Genomic DNA, 17,673 nt, shown 5'->3' on the forward strand with positions numbered 1-17,673 from the left:
ATGGGTCTCATACTGGACAACTTTCGGTTCCATGAACAGCTATGGTGTGTGCAGCCCAATGCTAAGTACCCGCCTTCCTGGACCCACTCTTCTATGCATCCGCATGAAAAAGTATTGTGCACTGAGCTACCTTCAGGCAATATGTTCTTCAATCTCTCTCTCTGCCACACTTCGTATCTGACACTGATCCACTGGGCAGACAAACTAAACAAACGTGTCTGAGTATACAAATCTCAGAGCCAAGACAACACAACTGTAACTGAAAGACAAGGCCCCTCGGCACAAGGGCAAGCATTCTTGGGTGACTCTCAGAGAATGTGATTGCCTCCATGCACAGCTCCCCCTGCAGCTCATCTACTGACCTTCAGCCAAAATAAATTCAAAACCTGGCTGAAACTCGGAAATCCTCAGTTACAACAAACCCAATTGGCCCTTCCAATTAAGACGTTATTGATGGACCTGATTAAAAACGGGAAACCCATGCCCTTTAAATCTCCAAGATTACCCTCCATAGGCCTGAAAATGATTTCATAGGACCCATATTTAGGTACGTCACTCCTTACTCTGTAAAACTCATTCACAGTTACTCACATTTCTTTTTTTAAGAGGTTTTACTACCTCAGTTTGTACTGTGCTAAGGCACTGTAAATAACAGCTCTTACTATTCCCTAGCTCACTTGTACTTGTGCTTTTGATCTTGGTATGATGAAAGGCTGAGTTTGCCCTACTGCAATTCGGTCTTTCAATTTACACACGGATCTCTGGAGTAAGCATTTCTTTAAAATGTTATGTATACCCAATAAATTGTGTCTATGTAGCACAGTATGTGTCTTTCACCTTGATTTTTAGGTGTATTTTGCAAAACTACTGAGTATATTTAACTCTGTGTGCCAGAACATAACAGAAAGAGTGGAAGAAGGGATTTATATTTATTTGTTCCAACTCTTTCTGTATATGGACATTTTTTGGGGCTTGGGTTAGTAGGCGGTTGAAAGCCTTCCAGAAGCCAGCGTTATTTCCTACTTTGCGTCAGGCAGTTAAGTGAATATGCCATCAACACAACAAGAAGCACTTATACTATCACTCATCTCATGAGTCGCAAAGAGCGGTGTATGAAGTGTGGATGGAGTCTTCTTCGTACATTTGAAAGGAAAAAAATGCAATAGTATGAAGTTTTACTCATCAGTACGCTTTTAGTTAACCCTAGTTTATGGTCATGTACTAGATGGGCTTTAGACAAGTATTCCGGGGTCTTTCTTGTGACCAGTAGATCAAGAGATGGGATCATACAATGGAATCCCCATCGTACGCGGTGCCTGCGATACCCTCGTGTGTGCATAGACAGCAGTATACCTCATCTGATAAAATCACTCAGTCGACAGGTTGGTGCTGACAGCACTATCAGAGGACCTCAGTGTTGCGATATTGCCAGGGCGAAAGGCGTAAATGTAATTAGCGATATTAGTAGGCGTAGGGAATTTACACATAAAAGAGGTGACCTTGTGTTACCCTTTACCTAGGACCAACAGAGGCTGACGTACAGTTCAGAGTATTTAATTTATTTAATTTGTGGCCTTTTTACAGGCGGCCTGTAATAGCTTGGGGAGGAGGAATAAAAGATGGATGAACCACATATGTTCATCCTATCCTTGAAGGTTCAGTTATGCGAAATATTGCAGTTTCTCCGGCAGCTAATCGAATTGGGTGCAGATTGCTACCAGTGGGAAATGTGTTTATGACGTGTCAGGTGAGATTTCTCTGCCGTGTCGAGTGAGATGTCTCTGACGTGTCGGGTGAGATGCTTCTACCCTGTACTGTGAGATGCCTCTGACGTGTAGGGTGAGATGCCTCTGATGTGTCAGTGAGATGCCTCTGCCGTGTCGGTTGAGATGCCTCTGCCGTGTCGGTTGAGATGCCTCTACCGTGTCGGTTGAGATGCCTCTGCCGTGTCGGTTGAGATGCCTCTGCCGTGTCGGTTGAGATGCCTCTGCCGTGTCGGTTGAGATGCCTCTGCCGTGTCGGTTGAGATGCCTCTGCCGTGTCGGTTGAGATGCCTCTGACGTGTCGGGTGAGATGCCTCTGACGTGTCGGGTGAGATGCGTCTGACGTGTCGGGTGAGATGCCGCTGACGTGTAGGGTGAGATGACTCTGATGTGTAGGGTGAGATGCCTCTGACGTTGGATGCAGACGACCCCCAGGAAGGTCTAGCTGGATGATGCATAGTAACAGAATATTAGTTTGTTTGTAATTATCTTCAGGAAAAATATTGATGAATTGAGAATAAATCCTGTATTGATGATGTTTTCCTCCGCTCCTCTTTCCCCCGATCCCCTCCACTCCCTCTGAGCAGATTGTTGAAGTTTGGAGCACTTCGCACATAAGCCTTCGTAGCTCTTTTTTCCCCCACAAATGATATTCAGGCCAAATGTGTGCCCTTTTCCCCCACTTTTTGTGGATTCCCAGGGTACCCATGGTTTGTAGATTCCTCTGGAGGAAACCTGCAAAATATAGCAATTTTAAAACAAAAATGGGAAAATACTGCTGTGCAAGAAAGCAAATGTTTCTGACAGGTGTCAACAAGAAAATATTTTATGTGCTGAGATCGCATCTTTCTAGCTTTCAGGAACAAGTAGAGTTAAATACACTTTTCCACCACAGTTTTTTCAGTTTTCTAAGTGTTCGCCTATTTGTCTTGTTTCTTTGTGCTTTCTACCTTCTTGCAGTTTTCGGTGGAAACGGATGTGAATTCAGAAAGCTATATATTTCTGAAAAGTAGACACAATTCAGACCTGAGCATGGGAGCTTTTGTGCAGATCGCAGATAGCTTTCCGAAAGAATCCAATTGTGGACTTAAAAAACATAATGAACAAATGTGGGGGGAGGAGGGGGAGGGAAATGAATTGGTGACCCTGTTTTACCTTTAACTGCCCCCTGAGTAGGGGCACAAAAACTGTTGTGCCCATTATGGGATGGAGGGAAAAAAAAAGGAAATACTCCCTAACATCCAGTGGTCTTTCGAAACCACCCCACCTCCATCTCTAACTTCAGGATAAGAAAACTGTTTATAAATTAATGGGAAAGGACCACTAGCGGAAGGCCAATGGGCCCACTCCCCAGCCAAAACTAAATCCCTGGTGCCTCGTATGCTCTTGTGTACACCCTCCAACCTACTCTGACCTCCTCCCCAAGATGGCATAGGGGCTATTATGCCCATTTTGTGGTGGTGGGGGGGCACTGCCCAATGCCAAGTTGAACCAACCCCTCCTTTTTTTAAACCCATAAATACTATTTACCAGGTCGTAGTGTTCATAGTAGTAGCGTGCATGCACGCCAGTGGAGAAACTACTCTCTGGCTTCCCAAGGTAATTCTGTGTAGTCTGTCACGACTGGCTCTCCCTGATCGTATGTTGTATGTATGGGAGGTGAGGTGCCAATGGTGGAGTCCCATTGGATGTTAGTAGCCCCTATGTTATTTACATGCTTCATACGATTTTGGCTTTATTGGTGTCTTGTGCTGCTCTGTCCGCACTCGCTTGCATTGCCCCCCTGCTTAGCTCCTAAGATTCCCTCCATCTCTGTATTGTCCAAAGTCAAATGCACCAGCCTGGCATGAATTTGTATCAAGGAAGAAGCAGATGGGTTGTGTTGTTGTTCAGTGGGCCTGAGCCAAACCAGGGGAAGGGTCTGCACGTCACCCATGTCCTGTGATATGTTCTGCTGTACAGAGAAGACCAGGAAGCAAAAATGCGTCTGAGAGTGACAGCGATCCCTTCACTAGCTGCCATGGATCCGGGGCACACTTCAGAAACAAAAGGTTTTTTGACGTGTTTGTTCCACTTTAAAGTTTATTGCTAACTTTCTTTGAAACTGAGTGGACCGTTTGATTCTGGTTGATGCCGCAAGTCTGGATATAAGCTTCCCTAGCCCTTTAAGCATAACCTCCGTCACCTTTAAGTGGAGGCGTCTGCATAAATGTGTAAAGGAAGGTGAGCATCAGAGGCAGAATTATTGATTGTGTCCCCTTTAGGGGTAAGAACTGTGACCCAGGGCCAAACTTGACTTTTGATGGAGGCGGACTGGCCTGTGAGTAGAGGATCTGCCTGTTTGGGGAACAGCCATGACAATGCGGGGATTACCCCGCACTGCCATTACAACACGGGGATTACAACGAAATTCGTTACAACGACTTTCGCTGGAGGGCGCTGTTGGATAGGGAATAGTTTAATTTTCTATCCAACACCTTCCCTACTGTCAGCGTGGGATGGAGTTGGAATAGAAAATTAAACTATTCCACTATCCAGCTCCCTCCAGAGAAAGTCGTTGTAACGACTTTTGTTGTAATCCCCGCGTTGTAATGGCACTTGTGGTAATACCACGCGTTGTCATGACATACAACGGCCTGGTTCAACCCCTACCCAAGACAGAGTTTTAAAACTGTGCTGTGATGGGGCTGGGGAACGAAGCTTTACTAAAACCACAAACTTACAATGGCTGCCCGATTTGAGCAGCCTCTCCGGTGGTAGTACAAAAGGGGATGATGGACGGAGCGTTTGATCAAATCAAACAGTCACCCCCAGTCAACTGATCTGGGTTTAATCCATCACCATTCTTTAGCTCACTCAGCCACCCCAGTTCAGACATGGCCATAAGCAAATCAGACTGATCCTGTGCCTCATGGGAACAGTCCAGCCCGAACTGCCAAGCCATGTCTTCCCTGGACCGGAAACAAGCATCCCGGGACCGGTTTCGGATATATAATCCTCATCAGCCAGGCTATCTTGAATCCAGTGGCCCAAGTGAGCAAGGGACTCACGTCTGAGCATACCCTGCCAACTTCGGGCGAACAAAGCGATACAAAAGGGGATGATGGACGGAGCGTTTGAGCAAATCAAACACTCACCCCCAGTCAACTAATCTGGTGGCGGAGTGAGCTGAAGAACGGTGATGGGTTAAACCCAGATCAGTTGACTGGAGGTGAGTGTTTGTATTGTCAATGCTCCGTCCATCACCCCCTTTGGTTTTTTTTTGTTCACCCTAAGTGTGGCAGGGTATGCTCAGACATGAGTCCCTTGCTCACTTTGGCACTGGATTCAAGCAAGCCTGGCTGAAGACCGCTGGAATGCCAGAAACCGGTCCTGGAAAGCTTGATTCCGGTCCAGGGAAGACATGGCTTGGCAGTTCGGGCTGGACTGTTCCCATGAGGCACAGGGTCAGACTGATTTGCATATGGCCATGTCTGAACTTGGGTGGCGGACTGAGCTAAAGAACGGTGATGGATTAAACCCAGATCAGTTGACTGGGGGTGAGTGTTTGTATTGTCAATGCTCCGTCCATCACCCCCTTTGGTTTTTCTTTCTCCAGTGGTAGTGGCACTCATGCAGTGTGAGAGTTTTTGTGCTGTGTCCAAGCACGGTTCAGTGAGCCAGACTGCACCAGAGACCCAGTGCCCTTGTGACGTCCTGTGCCTCTCCGTGTCATTGTCACACACCTTTCTAAATGGACCGATGTTAATCTGATGCCCATGCTTCTATCTTGTTCTATCCTTGTTGCACATTTTCCCGAGCAAACTATACGTGGCCATATTTCTCATGCTGCATCAACTTTACAAACTTTCCTTCAGTGACCAGGCTGCCCATGGGAGGCCCGAGTTCACCTGAATATTGTGAAATCAGTTCTTTAGTGACCAATGTCATACATTGCTTTTTAAGACTCCCCTCCCATGGTAAGTGACCGCTCGTTTCGCCGCCAAAGGCTCCGTTCGTACGAGCTGACACTGAGAGCCCTCAGTATCTAAAAACTGCTCTCTACTGAGCATTTGTGTTTTAATATACAGGAGGCTTTGAACCTTTTACTCAAAAGAATGAGTGCTTGGACATTACATATTACTGTGATGCATGTGCTACCTACAGTAGGCTTGTTACCCCATACCACCCTACATGACTTCTCTGCCCCCTAAAAGTGAGCTCCTATACAGAAGGTACAAGGCAGTCCATTGAGCTCCAGTGGTGTTACCTTTGTTTTCAAAGACAGCGGCAGTGATTGTCACGTGAATTGCATATATCCGTGTGTGCCACATAGGCCTCCAAAGACCTGTTCTGGCGAAGTTTCCTCTCTGTGAAAATTCTACTTTTTAAAAATAAAACCCATTTCAGCATCTGGTGGGTTGAGTCACATCAGTTCTTTTGTTCTTTATCGAAGTGTGAGAGGCTGTGGGCATTTGCTTATAATCCTGTCATCTCCTACTAGTTTATTTATATTTTAGTTCATATCAATGCTTAATTAAAAAAAACATTTTTTAATCCGGGTTTGTGAAAATCTTTGTCTTCTGAAGGATGCTCAGTCCTTAGAAAGGTTATTGCTGATCCCATGACATTTCTTCGGTGTCATTTCACTCTCAAGTAGTTAGAACTGTCTTTTTGGATACTTACACCCTACGGTGGCCTGCGTGGTGCCTGCTGGGCATCATCTGCCCTCTCAGAAGCTCTTTTGGCCAGTAATATTTCCTGATTACACCTTTGAAAAAGTAAAAAAATTCTTTGAAACCTTGTGCATCTGTTTCCCTTGAAAAGTACTTTATTAACATTATTTTTAAATTGCACTCTTTTTCAGGGGGCTGCTGCAAACCCTGAAAATGAAGAACAACAGCAGAGATTGCGGGAAGCTGCGGAGGGACTCCGCGTCGCAACAAACGCCGCGGCTCAGGATGCCATCAAGAAAAAGATCATCAATAGATTGGAGGTCAGAGAATCTCAGGCTTTGCATTTATAAAAAGTATTGCATGTTTTTTTACTCTTAATTTGTTTTCCTGTTGTTGTGAAGTCCTATATAAAGTCCATACCTCTTCTAAAGATTTCTGAACACAGTGCAAGGTTGCTGCTCTAGTTACAGTTAACAAGGGAACCCGAGAGTCACCTGGGACCTTGGGTAAGTTTATGTGCAAAAACACTGGTCCCACAGTTAATAATATCGCAATCAACTCCAATAAACCACATGGTTGCTTGAATCAGTTGTTACTATAAGTCATAAAATAAAATCAACAGTGACAGCGTAGTGGGTGTGTGGTGAGAAACAGGCTTGGTGGTATCATAAACTTGAATTAATCAACTAAGACGGTCCACTGGAGAGTGGCTTGGTCAACACCGTAGTGTCTGGCACCACAAAGTATTTAAAAAGAACCCTCCCTCACATGAAAACAAAAAAAACAGCTCCACTGTAATCAGGTGTTGCAGCAAACCAGGGTAGCATTCGGCTACCCAGCTGGGAACCCTATAATGAAGCATACCACCAAGCAGATTGGTATGGGAGGGCTCTTTTAAAAAAAGTTGTTGTTCCAGATACTACGGTGTTGACCAAGCCACTCTCTAGTGGACCGTATTAATTGATTAATTCATTACTACACAGGGACAAGGAAGACCTACATACTGTCCTAACTCTCTCTCTTGGTTAGAAGAGGTATCATAAGCTTGATACACACGTAAAAAAATCATTGATCAAAGATGTGTATCATAAAACAAGAACCACACTGCACATGTTTATGTACATTCTAAAAGGTGTACGTGGTTGTATTCAGCGTTTTGATCCCCTAAGTGGGTGGGAGAATCATCATCAGGACTCTCAGAATAAAAGAGACAGGGAGAATAAGAGCTGAAACAGAGAATAATGAATTTCCATAATTTGGAATCGCAGAAGAGTTACTATTAAAAATGTGAGGTGCAGTCACATCCAGTGTCATTGTTATTTACAGAACAGAGAGATTAAGCTTCTAAGAAAGACTGTGGTGGCCATTCTTAAAAAGGAGAAGAGTATTCAGTGTCTGGCAGATTGTCAAAAAGTGTCAAAAATTATAAATATAAGATGGGAAAACTTTTCCTGAATCCAAATAGGATGAAGGGTCAAATATGTCCAGGTGTTCGACCCACCAGGAAAAATAGTACAAATCGGTAAGCAGCTCTCAGGTACCCAAAGAGAAGAGAGGATTTGGATCAGGTCATACCTTACTAGTTTCCCAAAAACCCTGCACAGGAGCATCAGGCAATAAAGCCTGAATCACATACCTGGTCAGAAAGACTGGTTTTGTCTTTGCTGGATACAGAAAACCTCCTAAGGTCACACAAAACTAGAGCTTGGTGTCACATTGGCTTAGTGCATGGTTTGTCTGCATCTTTAAATGAAATCTAAAAACACATAGTTGAAAGTGATAAAAGATCTGATAAAGAAAGCAAAAAAAAATATGTAAAATGTTTCAAAGTTACTAAAATCCTGTGCTTAAAAAAGTATTACTGGTTTTTGAAAATAAATTTTAAAAGTGGTTGCCATTGACTTTCATTATCATGAGAAGATGTTAGAGAATGTGCGCATGTTCAGAAGTGTGCACCCAGCCCATTCTTGGTGTCAGTCTCCTGTACTGAAGACCACTATCAAGAGATTTTCAACTTTTGTATGCGAGAAAGTGCAGTCATAGTGTGGGTTTACACTCCAGTGTCAACAATCCCCTTTTTCCATGAACGACATCTAGTCTTAAAACTAAGGTCCATATGTGGGCGCCAGGTATTTAGCCAATGGAGTGCCTGCCCTGCCTGTTCATAGCAGCAGGGAGTACCGTGCCCAGTTCCAAACTGAGATGCAATATACTCATGGATTTATGATACCTGATGTGGAACCATGGAAAAGTACAAAGATGTTGCTTTTAGGCAGAGTATGAGGTGGTGCATCATCAATGCTTATGGACAGGACCGCGTTTTTATTATACAAATGCAGTTTATTAAGTCAAGAATCGAGATGACCGATCAAAATTGGATGCACTGTTGTTGTGGTGGTGACCAACAGATTTTCCTAAATGGCTCATGTAAAATAAGTTGTCTCACTTCTATGAAGTAATCCTGAGAGAGTGGGCCCTTCCAGGCATAGGTGGTCACAGTCCTAGAGCTGAGAGTGGAGGTGTGAGACAGCAGAGAGTGGAGGTGTGAGACAGCAGAGAGTGGAGGTGTGAGACAGTGGTGCCTAGAGCGGAATCCACTCCTGCTATGTGACTGAGCAGCCAGTGTTCCTCACCTGTTGGCTACAGATTCTCAAGAGATAGAAGGCGGATGGACGCGGCGTTTGTAGTGTAACCTTTGAAAGAGATGGCTGCACTTAGTGCAGTCCTACAGCAAACAACAGTGCAGGGATGGGCAAGACTGAGTGTTCCTTTTAATACGATCTTGTGAGGTAAGCAGCACCTACTGGGGAAAATAGGTTTGCGCAAATCAGGGTACGCAATAGGATCACCCAGTGATTGTTCAGTGTCACAGAGAAGTGCAGCAAAAAAAGGGAGTTAATGCGTATTCTGCACCCGCTCCCCCGTAACAGACGGCCGGAAGTGAATCCTTACTCTGGACAAAGACGGCCAACGCCTCTACATGATGTCCCTGTTCATAGGTTCGCCGTACCCCTGGGCTTTCCGATTTTGAGTGGAAAGGAACAGACACAAGGTCACATTTCATCACTTGGCGGGATCTACTCCATGAACACCGCTATCAAGATCTGCAGCACCTAAACTACAGTTTCCATGGAGGGGCAAAAGGACTCTGTCCTCTCATCTTAAGGGGTATATACCACATGCAGGCAGAGAATAAACTGCAACCCCCTCCCTTCAGCAATAGATTGAAATGAACCCTCACCTGAAGTAGAGAATCAGACAATGATTTCTCGTGGGTTCCTGTCTGGGCCTAATTTGAGCTGGTGGTTTCTGGTGGGGCCACCGGCCCTCATCTTTGGGGACCGGCACTCATCTTTGGGGACCAGCATTTAACTTTTTACAAATGGCTAATTTGATCTCGCTTTAGCATTTTAAAGCACGAGTTCGAATTCTGAGTAATTTCACTCGGCTGCGAAGGCTTTAATTGAGCTGTTCAACTAAGAGCCCTAGAGGGCTCCGTTGTTATTAGATTATAAGGAGCTTGTTGGGACTCATTATGGAGTCACAAGTGGAGCATTGTAGAGAATACAAACACAGGCTTGATAACACCACAAGGACACCCTGCAGAACATGCTCTTCAGGCTGTACTATACTGTGAAAGATTCATAAATGCAGCAATACACTCGATGCTATGGGGCACTCACAGAGCAATCAGCCTTAAACTTACAGGGGCCAATTCACAAAAGCTTCAGTGAGCACAGGAAGTAATGCTGCGGAGTACTCTTTGACATACTCTCGCCTGCCTCTGTGAGCATCCAACTCTATTATTAAAACGTCCAAGTGGAAGCAGGTTTTTCTCTGAGTTCTAATCCCTAAATAGTCCGATTTTATTCTTATGTTAGATAGTTAGGAGCCAAATTACAAAGGCATGTAAGAGTGCGTGAAAAAGTGCTACTATATGTCCTCCAAAATGCCCTTGTGAATAAGTCTTTAAATTTTGCTTCCGTTAGGAGCAGTCATTTTTCACTAGCTTTAGTTTAGCACCAACAAATTGTTGCTCAATGACCGAGTCACTTCATAATCAACTCAGAGAATCTAGTCACTCAATGAATCAAACCCAGAGTCAACACCACTGTCATCACTCATTCATTCATTCAGTCAGTCTTTCACATTTCCTGAAAGCTAAAGTTGGATCTGAACCTAAACGGGTGACTTTTAATTATCATTTTCAGTGTTTTTTTTCTAACTGATCACCCACAACCGTGGCTCAGATTTTTCCAGTTGAGTGTGTGGGCTAGAGTTAAATGCTTGTATGAAAGCAGTGTACATCTATTCCCAGATGGTGACAAAAGTGATTATTTGCCAGTTACTTAACAAGTCATTGCCTGCTTCTCATTCGTATCCACATTTCTGAGGCAATAGTTACTAGCTTCCTGTGTGATTGAATGTGATCGTTTCTACATCATTTGTTGATTGTATCATGCCATTAAGAGGTGTTGTTTGATCTCTAGTGATTGAATGCGATAGTTTCTGAATCTACTGTTGATTGTATCTTCCTACTAGTGGAGTAGCGACTCAGTGTCTAGCTACAACTACCGTTGGTGTAACCATGCACTCTATAAATGAATAAATATAAATATATGATTAAATGTAATTGCCACTAAGTCTATTTTTGATTGGATCATGCCATTACTGGGGTAGATGCTAGGTGTTTCATTAATTGAATGTAATAGTCTCTGAACATGCTGTTAACCGAATCATTGCAAAAAACACAGTTGATGGATAGAATGTGGATCAATGTCATACATTCACCCCAGTACAAAGATCTGAGCCTAAATACATCGTTTTTTTGCACTCCACACCACCATGGGTTAGACACTGGCTATATGCAAATCAACTCTGACCCTGTGCCCCATGGGAACAGTCTAGTCCGAACTACCAAGCCATGTCTTTCCCAGACCGGAATCAAGCATCCAAGGACCGGTTTCTGGCTATCAGCCTTCTTCAGCCTGGATAGCTTGACTCCAGTGGTGTGGAGAGCCTGGGACTCACGTCTGAGTATACCCAGCACACTCGGGGTGAAAATTGCAAAAAACACAGTTGATGGACAGAATGTAAAACAATGTCATACATTCACCCCAGTACAAGGATCTGGGCCTAAATCTATCGTTTTTTTGCACTCCACACCACCCTGGGTTAGACACTGGCTATATGCAAATCAGCTCTGACCCTGTGCCCCATGGGAACAGTCCAGTCCGAACTACCAAGCCATGTCTTTCCCAGACCGGAATCAAGCATCCAAGGACCGGTTTCTGGCTATCAGCCTTCTTCAGCCTGGATAGCTTGACCGAATCATGCCATTAATGTAGTAGTTGTTTTATCTTTAGTTGATTTGAGAATTACTCAATATGGCATTGTTTGGATCTGGCCTTTAGTAATCTAATTACTTGCCATCTAGTTGGTTGACTATAATAGCAACTGAATATCTTTGTTGATTGGACCATGCCATGACCTTTAGTTGATTGTACAGATCATGTTTATTTAAATATGATAAAACACCTTTTAAATAAAATAATAAATATCAACAGATCTGATTGTTTAACAGGCCATCTCTAATGTGTTGCAGCAGGGTTTGCATAGAGGGGGTCTCTTGTATAGCTTAAATGACATTAGTTACCCTTGTATGTACCAGGAAATCTCTGTAACATGGGGAATTTGACTTCTCTATTCAATGGAAAAGAGTGAATATGGGAAAGCTGTGTTTTGGAAAACTGTTCTGGAAAACAGCTTATTCAGAGGAAGCTATAGGAAAGTAGTAAAATGCTAAATGCACTATTTATTGATTGCCAAATTATAAAGAATCTAAAAACACCCTTAATAGCAATAGTTATTTCAAATACATTTCTGTCAGTGATGGTGATTTTTCTTTTCTAGCCTAGCAGTATTAATACACAATAATAAAGCAAGCAGAGTTCAGAGTATTCTCATCCTTTTTTAAAATTATATCGGTTAAATAGCATCCATGTATTTGATGTATTAGTGTGTGGTGTACTAATAGATACATTTTTCGAGCGTAAGTGTGGTGTAAACGCTGCTCTCCTGTCCTCGCCACTGAGGCTGAATAGAGATTCTGAAGTCGTTTTTTCTGCAAAATAACGTTGGAATTTTCCTTGTTTTTGCAGAAGAAAGTAAATTATTTGGCATAGTGTATGGCACTGAGCTCCTTATCACGTTGTTTTAGATGTTCTTTTTGGCCAGATTTTTCTTTTAGCTTGAGCCTTCTCTTATTGTGATAATAAAGGTTTTGTTTGTATTTATATAAAAATTGGGTTAAGAAGAGGTATTGACGCCTTGTATATCCTGGAATGTTTTTCTTACTCATAATGGTTTTGTTTTTCCTCAAAGGCGGCAGCAAAGCAGGCAGCAGCGGCTGCAACGCAGACGATCGCTGCTTCTCAAAATGCAGCGCTTTCCAACAAGAACACCAACGCTCACCAACAATTAGTCCAGAGCTGCAAGGTAACGTGCCCTGCTAGGTCGGACACTGGGACTACATTCATTCAACACCGTTTTCTTTTTCTTTGCTGTTGAATAACTCATTATTCGGAAATCCTTTTCTTAATATTAAGATATTGCCACTCAGAGATACAAACTTTATCCACCAGTGCCACTTAGTGTACTTTGGGTCCTTAAATGATTATTTAAATATTTTTTTTAAAAAGTTTTTTTTAATGTTTTTATGAATTTTTTTGCTAAGATTATTCACTTAGGGAAGTTGTCGGGCAGCAACAGAAGCATTCTGTGTCTTTCAAAGATTGGGCAGATTGATATTATCTGCCCCTGAAATTTACAGAGGTAAATGGCCAAATCAATAGTTGTTCCTTGAAACCATTCCTCGTGGTGACCCAGGACTGCTATCCTGGATGGATTCCTTAGTCATCCGCAACTAGAAGATTATACTTGGGCATTATTAGACTCTCTTCCACAGCAATCTTAATTGAGGTTACAACTCGGAATCTTAAGAAAGCTAAATTGATTGTGTTATTTACTTGTAATACACATACAAGAACATAACATTCTATGCTAATGGAGAGAGTGGACGAGATTCAAGATGGCGGCTGGTTGCTCTTGGCATAGTTTGTAAACCAGCTCAATGCCTTTGACAGCAACTGTTGATGTTTTTTTTTTAATGGGTGTGCAAGAATTGTTCCAGTACTGCAGGATTGCTGCTGCCACTCTTCCACATGACTTCTGACCTCCAATCACACCTCTGTTTTACCATCCATTCTCCCACATCTTAACCATAGCTCTGCTGTCACTAACATATCAGGGGGACTGCTCCAGTTACGTAAACATTGGAGTAGACTTTGCCACTTGGGCTTCTGATCGCCTTGTTTCTAATTTCCTAGTACCATTTTTTAAAGTGTTTAATTTAAATAGTTGACACTTCTAAAAACAGCACTAATGTGAAAAAGGATATGCGCAGTATGCTTTGAGTCACGACAATGGAGACATTACATGCACTTTCAAGTACGTTTCCCACATATAAACATAAAGAAATCCATGTAAATAAATAACACTGGATTTTTTTTCTAATGAGATATGAAGATTATGGTTTTGTTTTTTGTGTTTAAAGTTAAAACAAATAATGGGTAGTTCCTAATATTCTAGGTATTAAATCCATATGTGTTATTTCTATATCACAAACCTAGCCTAAAGGCGGTAGAGTGCTGTACAGCTTCATAATGGGCTAAAAAGTCAATGAGCAATAGGCAAGGTAGCTGGTTTCTGTGCTGTTAATGAATTGTCTTGTTAAATAGATGCGTCTTTAACTGATTCCCAAACTGGAGCAATATTGGGGTCGTCCTGATGGACACGAGAATGTTGTTTCACATCCTGGGTGCTTAAATGAAAAAAGCCTGCAGCCTTGTTTATTTATTCTTTATACATATTTGTCTACAGTCTATTGGTGTCCTGACTGCAGGTTTGTGTGCCAGGTGCCACCAGAGATGATGAGTTTGTCTGCAAGATAAGCAGGAGTGCTAGTCGCGATGGCTTTGTAAATTATGCTGCTAGTTTTGAATATGCAAAAATAACAGTTGCAAAAAGTACCGTTGATGGACATAATGCAGAACAATGTCATACATTCACCCCAGTACTGTGCTGGTTTTTAATATGGCGCAAGCGGTGAGGGAAGACATCGGAGTTCCATAATCATGATGGGTGTGATGTAATCATATGTCTTCAAGCCCTGAATGAGATTTGCTGTAACATTTATGATGCCACTAAGAGGTGCCAGTCTGGAGCCCGGGAGGCCCTAAAGCTTGTATTGCCAGAAAGTGTTTTACTTTCTTTGGAAGACAGAGTTTGTACCAGGCCATCCGGATTGTGTTTTGGCAATGTGTTCGCCCTGGCTCAGTTTGGGTTCCAGGGTGAATCCAAGCAAGTGATTTGGCATTTAGCAGAAGTTGGGGTTCGAAGATACTATTTCATGCTGCTTGTTCTTGCAGAATTACGGAAATTCTGTCTTGGTTGGGTTGAGGTTCAAATAGGCACCATAAATCCAGGTCCGGATGATTTGCAAGTATTGTTTGGGGGTGTTGGACACCTGAAGCAGGTGAGTCTTTCAGGTGGAGTTGTATACCATCTGCCTATTGATGCTGTTATTTGTGAGTAGAGCGCCAATCACTTCCATGTAAAGGTTGAAGATGACTGGGGGGAGGTATGGAACCAAAGGGTACTCCGCAACTGGCAGGGATCTTTTGGAACCTGGAGTTCCCCAGGCAAATAAACTGGTGTTAGTTAGAAAGGTAGGAGGAGAGCCAGTGAAAGACAATTTTTATAGGGGGACGTTGCCCCAAGAGAACCCCTTCCCCTTTGCGTATCAATTACCACCTCTTTTTAGATGTCGGTAGCTTTTCCACGGTTAGTTTCTGTTCGTTGTGAATGCCGGTGGGTTTTTGTCAGTGAACAAATTGAGTTTAGTTTTAGTTCTCTCTTCACAATTCTGATGTGTATTTTAAAACTTTTTTTTGATGCTACTAATGATTATATAGTATAAGTATTATTTTAATTTACTACCAATGACTGCTTATAGTACTTGTATTCTTGATATTATGATTAGCACTAGACATGCCACTCTTAGAAAGCATTTAGTTAACCAAAATAGACTAAAATAAATAAATGAGAAACGACTATATGCCAACTCTTGGCTCTAATTTTAAGGTCCCATCTGCCAGATAGCCAAGTATACCACCTTCAAGATTCAATTTAAGAAGTTAACAAAGAACCTGCAGAAAATAAATCCGCGTTTCATTCTTTCTTTAAATTTAATATGGAAATTACAAACACAGTGAGGGTGAAATGAATTCCAAACTCTTGTTGAGATGAAGCGCTAGGATCGTTGGGATTTGCATACTCACGTGCTACAAGGAAGGTCCCATCAAGAGACAGAGGGAAAGGCTAGTATTGCAGGTACCTCCTGCTCACCATGTAAGTGAGTTGTTTACATACTACGCTGAACCTCCGCTAGTTGAGTAAATTATTGTGGAAAGATAAATTCAGGATGCTGACTTTCGTGCACATTTACGCACATTCTCAGAGGATGACTAAATGATGGTTTTTGCGTTCCATGACACGCACTTCCATTTTTCTAATGAGATGGAACGTAGGTGCTTTCTCTAGATGTCTTCCTCAGGGTTGTGGGGGCTAACCAATTTAAGACATTACCTTTCAGCCTTACATTGGCTTTAAAGTTTTCACAAAGGGCTTAGATGTAATCTTGATACACCTCTATAAGGATAACATTTGGTTTAATGTTTCATGCATCATCTCAAAACCTGAGCAGTGGGCCATCTAGGACACATTGGGCTTCATAACAAGTCACCCCATCAGCAGTGGGTACAGTGACCTGTTGGCATATGCCTAACTGCATCGATGGGAGAGTCCACCCGTCAGAGGCTAAGTTTCTCTCATCAGAGTGTGGCTCAAATAGAGCCCAACCGTGCCACAGCGATTCATTATCATAAGTAGGGGACTAGAGTAGGTACGCCCCACTATTGCAAAAAAAACAAACAGTGCTACTTGAGATGTGTTCAACATGATTTTTTGTTTGCTATCACTCGACCAGGTTGGAGAACAGCGTAGTTGATGTCCTCAAAAAATGAGGGATAACTATAACTGGTGCCCTAAAGTAATCATAATACATGCCCCCACCATGCACCGTGTTTTTGTCAATGATGCAATTTCAAATGCCAAGAGGGATGTTATCAGTCAGTAATTGAACATGTCATGAGTGATTTTATATGCGAGGGTAGAAGAAGCAGTGCATTGCGAGGGTGCGAGGTATAGTTACTTAAGACATCTATAACTGGTGAATGTCTGTGTTTTTGTTTGTTTAAAACTGTATGTTTTACCTGACATTTTCATATAACTACAATGTCCCTTTAACCTTTGGGTTTTTTCTGGTGAACTTCCTAAAGTTTTAGTTTTTCTTATACAGTAAGATATTATTACAATTCCTTTTCAGTGAATTTACCATGTTTTTCAAAATGTAAACTAAGATATTTATTGTCGTGTGCAGCACGAGGTTGGCTGCAGGGCGTGGCCTGCAGCAGGCCCTGCACCCAGACCCTGCACCCAGACTCCCTGCAAGTTTCCAACTTCCTTTTTTAAAGTTTTTTTTAGGGTTTTGCTGGTCCATTGTGACCCTCAGGGCGACAACCCCAGGGATTCATTCCAGATCCGCTGCAGTGGATCCCCAAATCCAGTTTGACCTAGTTGGGGATCCTTTTGGATCCCCACAAGGCCAAGGGGGCCCACCACCATTGCCCCTTTAAATGTTATTTTGTCCTAGTTTTTTAGGACACAAGACTGGGTCCCTGAGTCCTAAGATCGCAGCTGCAACTTTTCCTTCAGGTTCGGCCAGCCAATCACAAATCCTGGTTGAGTTCGGTAAAGATTTTTGTAAACCTGTTTGCACGTGGACCAATCCATCTGTAGCAGCAGAATGTATCCTCCAAATGCATCCTTCAGTAACCCAAGGGAATTCATTTGCTTAGTCATTTATACTTAAACATCCATTTTCTTTTCTTTCCTTTGCCAAACAGGTAGTTGCTGACCACATCCCTCATCTGGTTCAAGGTGTGAGAGGAAGTCAAGCTCAGGCAGAAGACCTCAGTGCTCAGCTTGATTTGATCATTTCCAGTCAAAACTTCCTCCAGGTAAGATGGATAGAGGATTTTTCTTGTAAATGTAATCAATTAACTGCAGATAAG

The 17,673-nt window shown here is 42.7% G+C and overlaps 1 protein-coding gene across 1 annotated transcript in view; it reads left to right on the forward strand.

Moving 5' to 3' along the window:
- LOC147668304 (talin-2-like) overlaps window positions 1-17,673 on the forward strand; it is a 1,432,932-nt gene that overhangs the window by 1,029,324 nt on the left and 385,935 nt on the right. The window contains exons 25-27 of the mRNA XM_086948621.1: window positions 6,610-6,738; window positions 12,803-12,916; window positions 17,506-17,619. Coding sequence (XP_086804747.1) covers window positions 6,610-6,738; window positions 12,803-12,916; window positions 17,506-17,619 — 357 coding nt within the window. The remainder of the gene's footprint in view (window positions 1-6,609; window positions 6,739-12,802; window positions 12,917-17,505; window positions 17,620-17,673) is intronic.

This window comes from Lissotriton vulgaris, unplaced genomic scaffold (assembly GCF_964263255.1).
Source record: "Lissotriton vulgaris unplaced genomic scaffold, aLisVul1.2 SCAFFOLD_325, whole genome shotgun sequence".
Lineage (NCBI taxonomy): Eukaryota > Metazoa > Chordata > Amphibia > Caudata > Salamandridae > Lissotriton > Lissotriton vulgaris.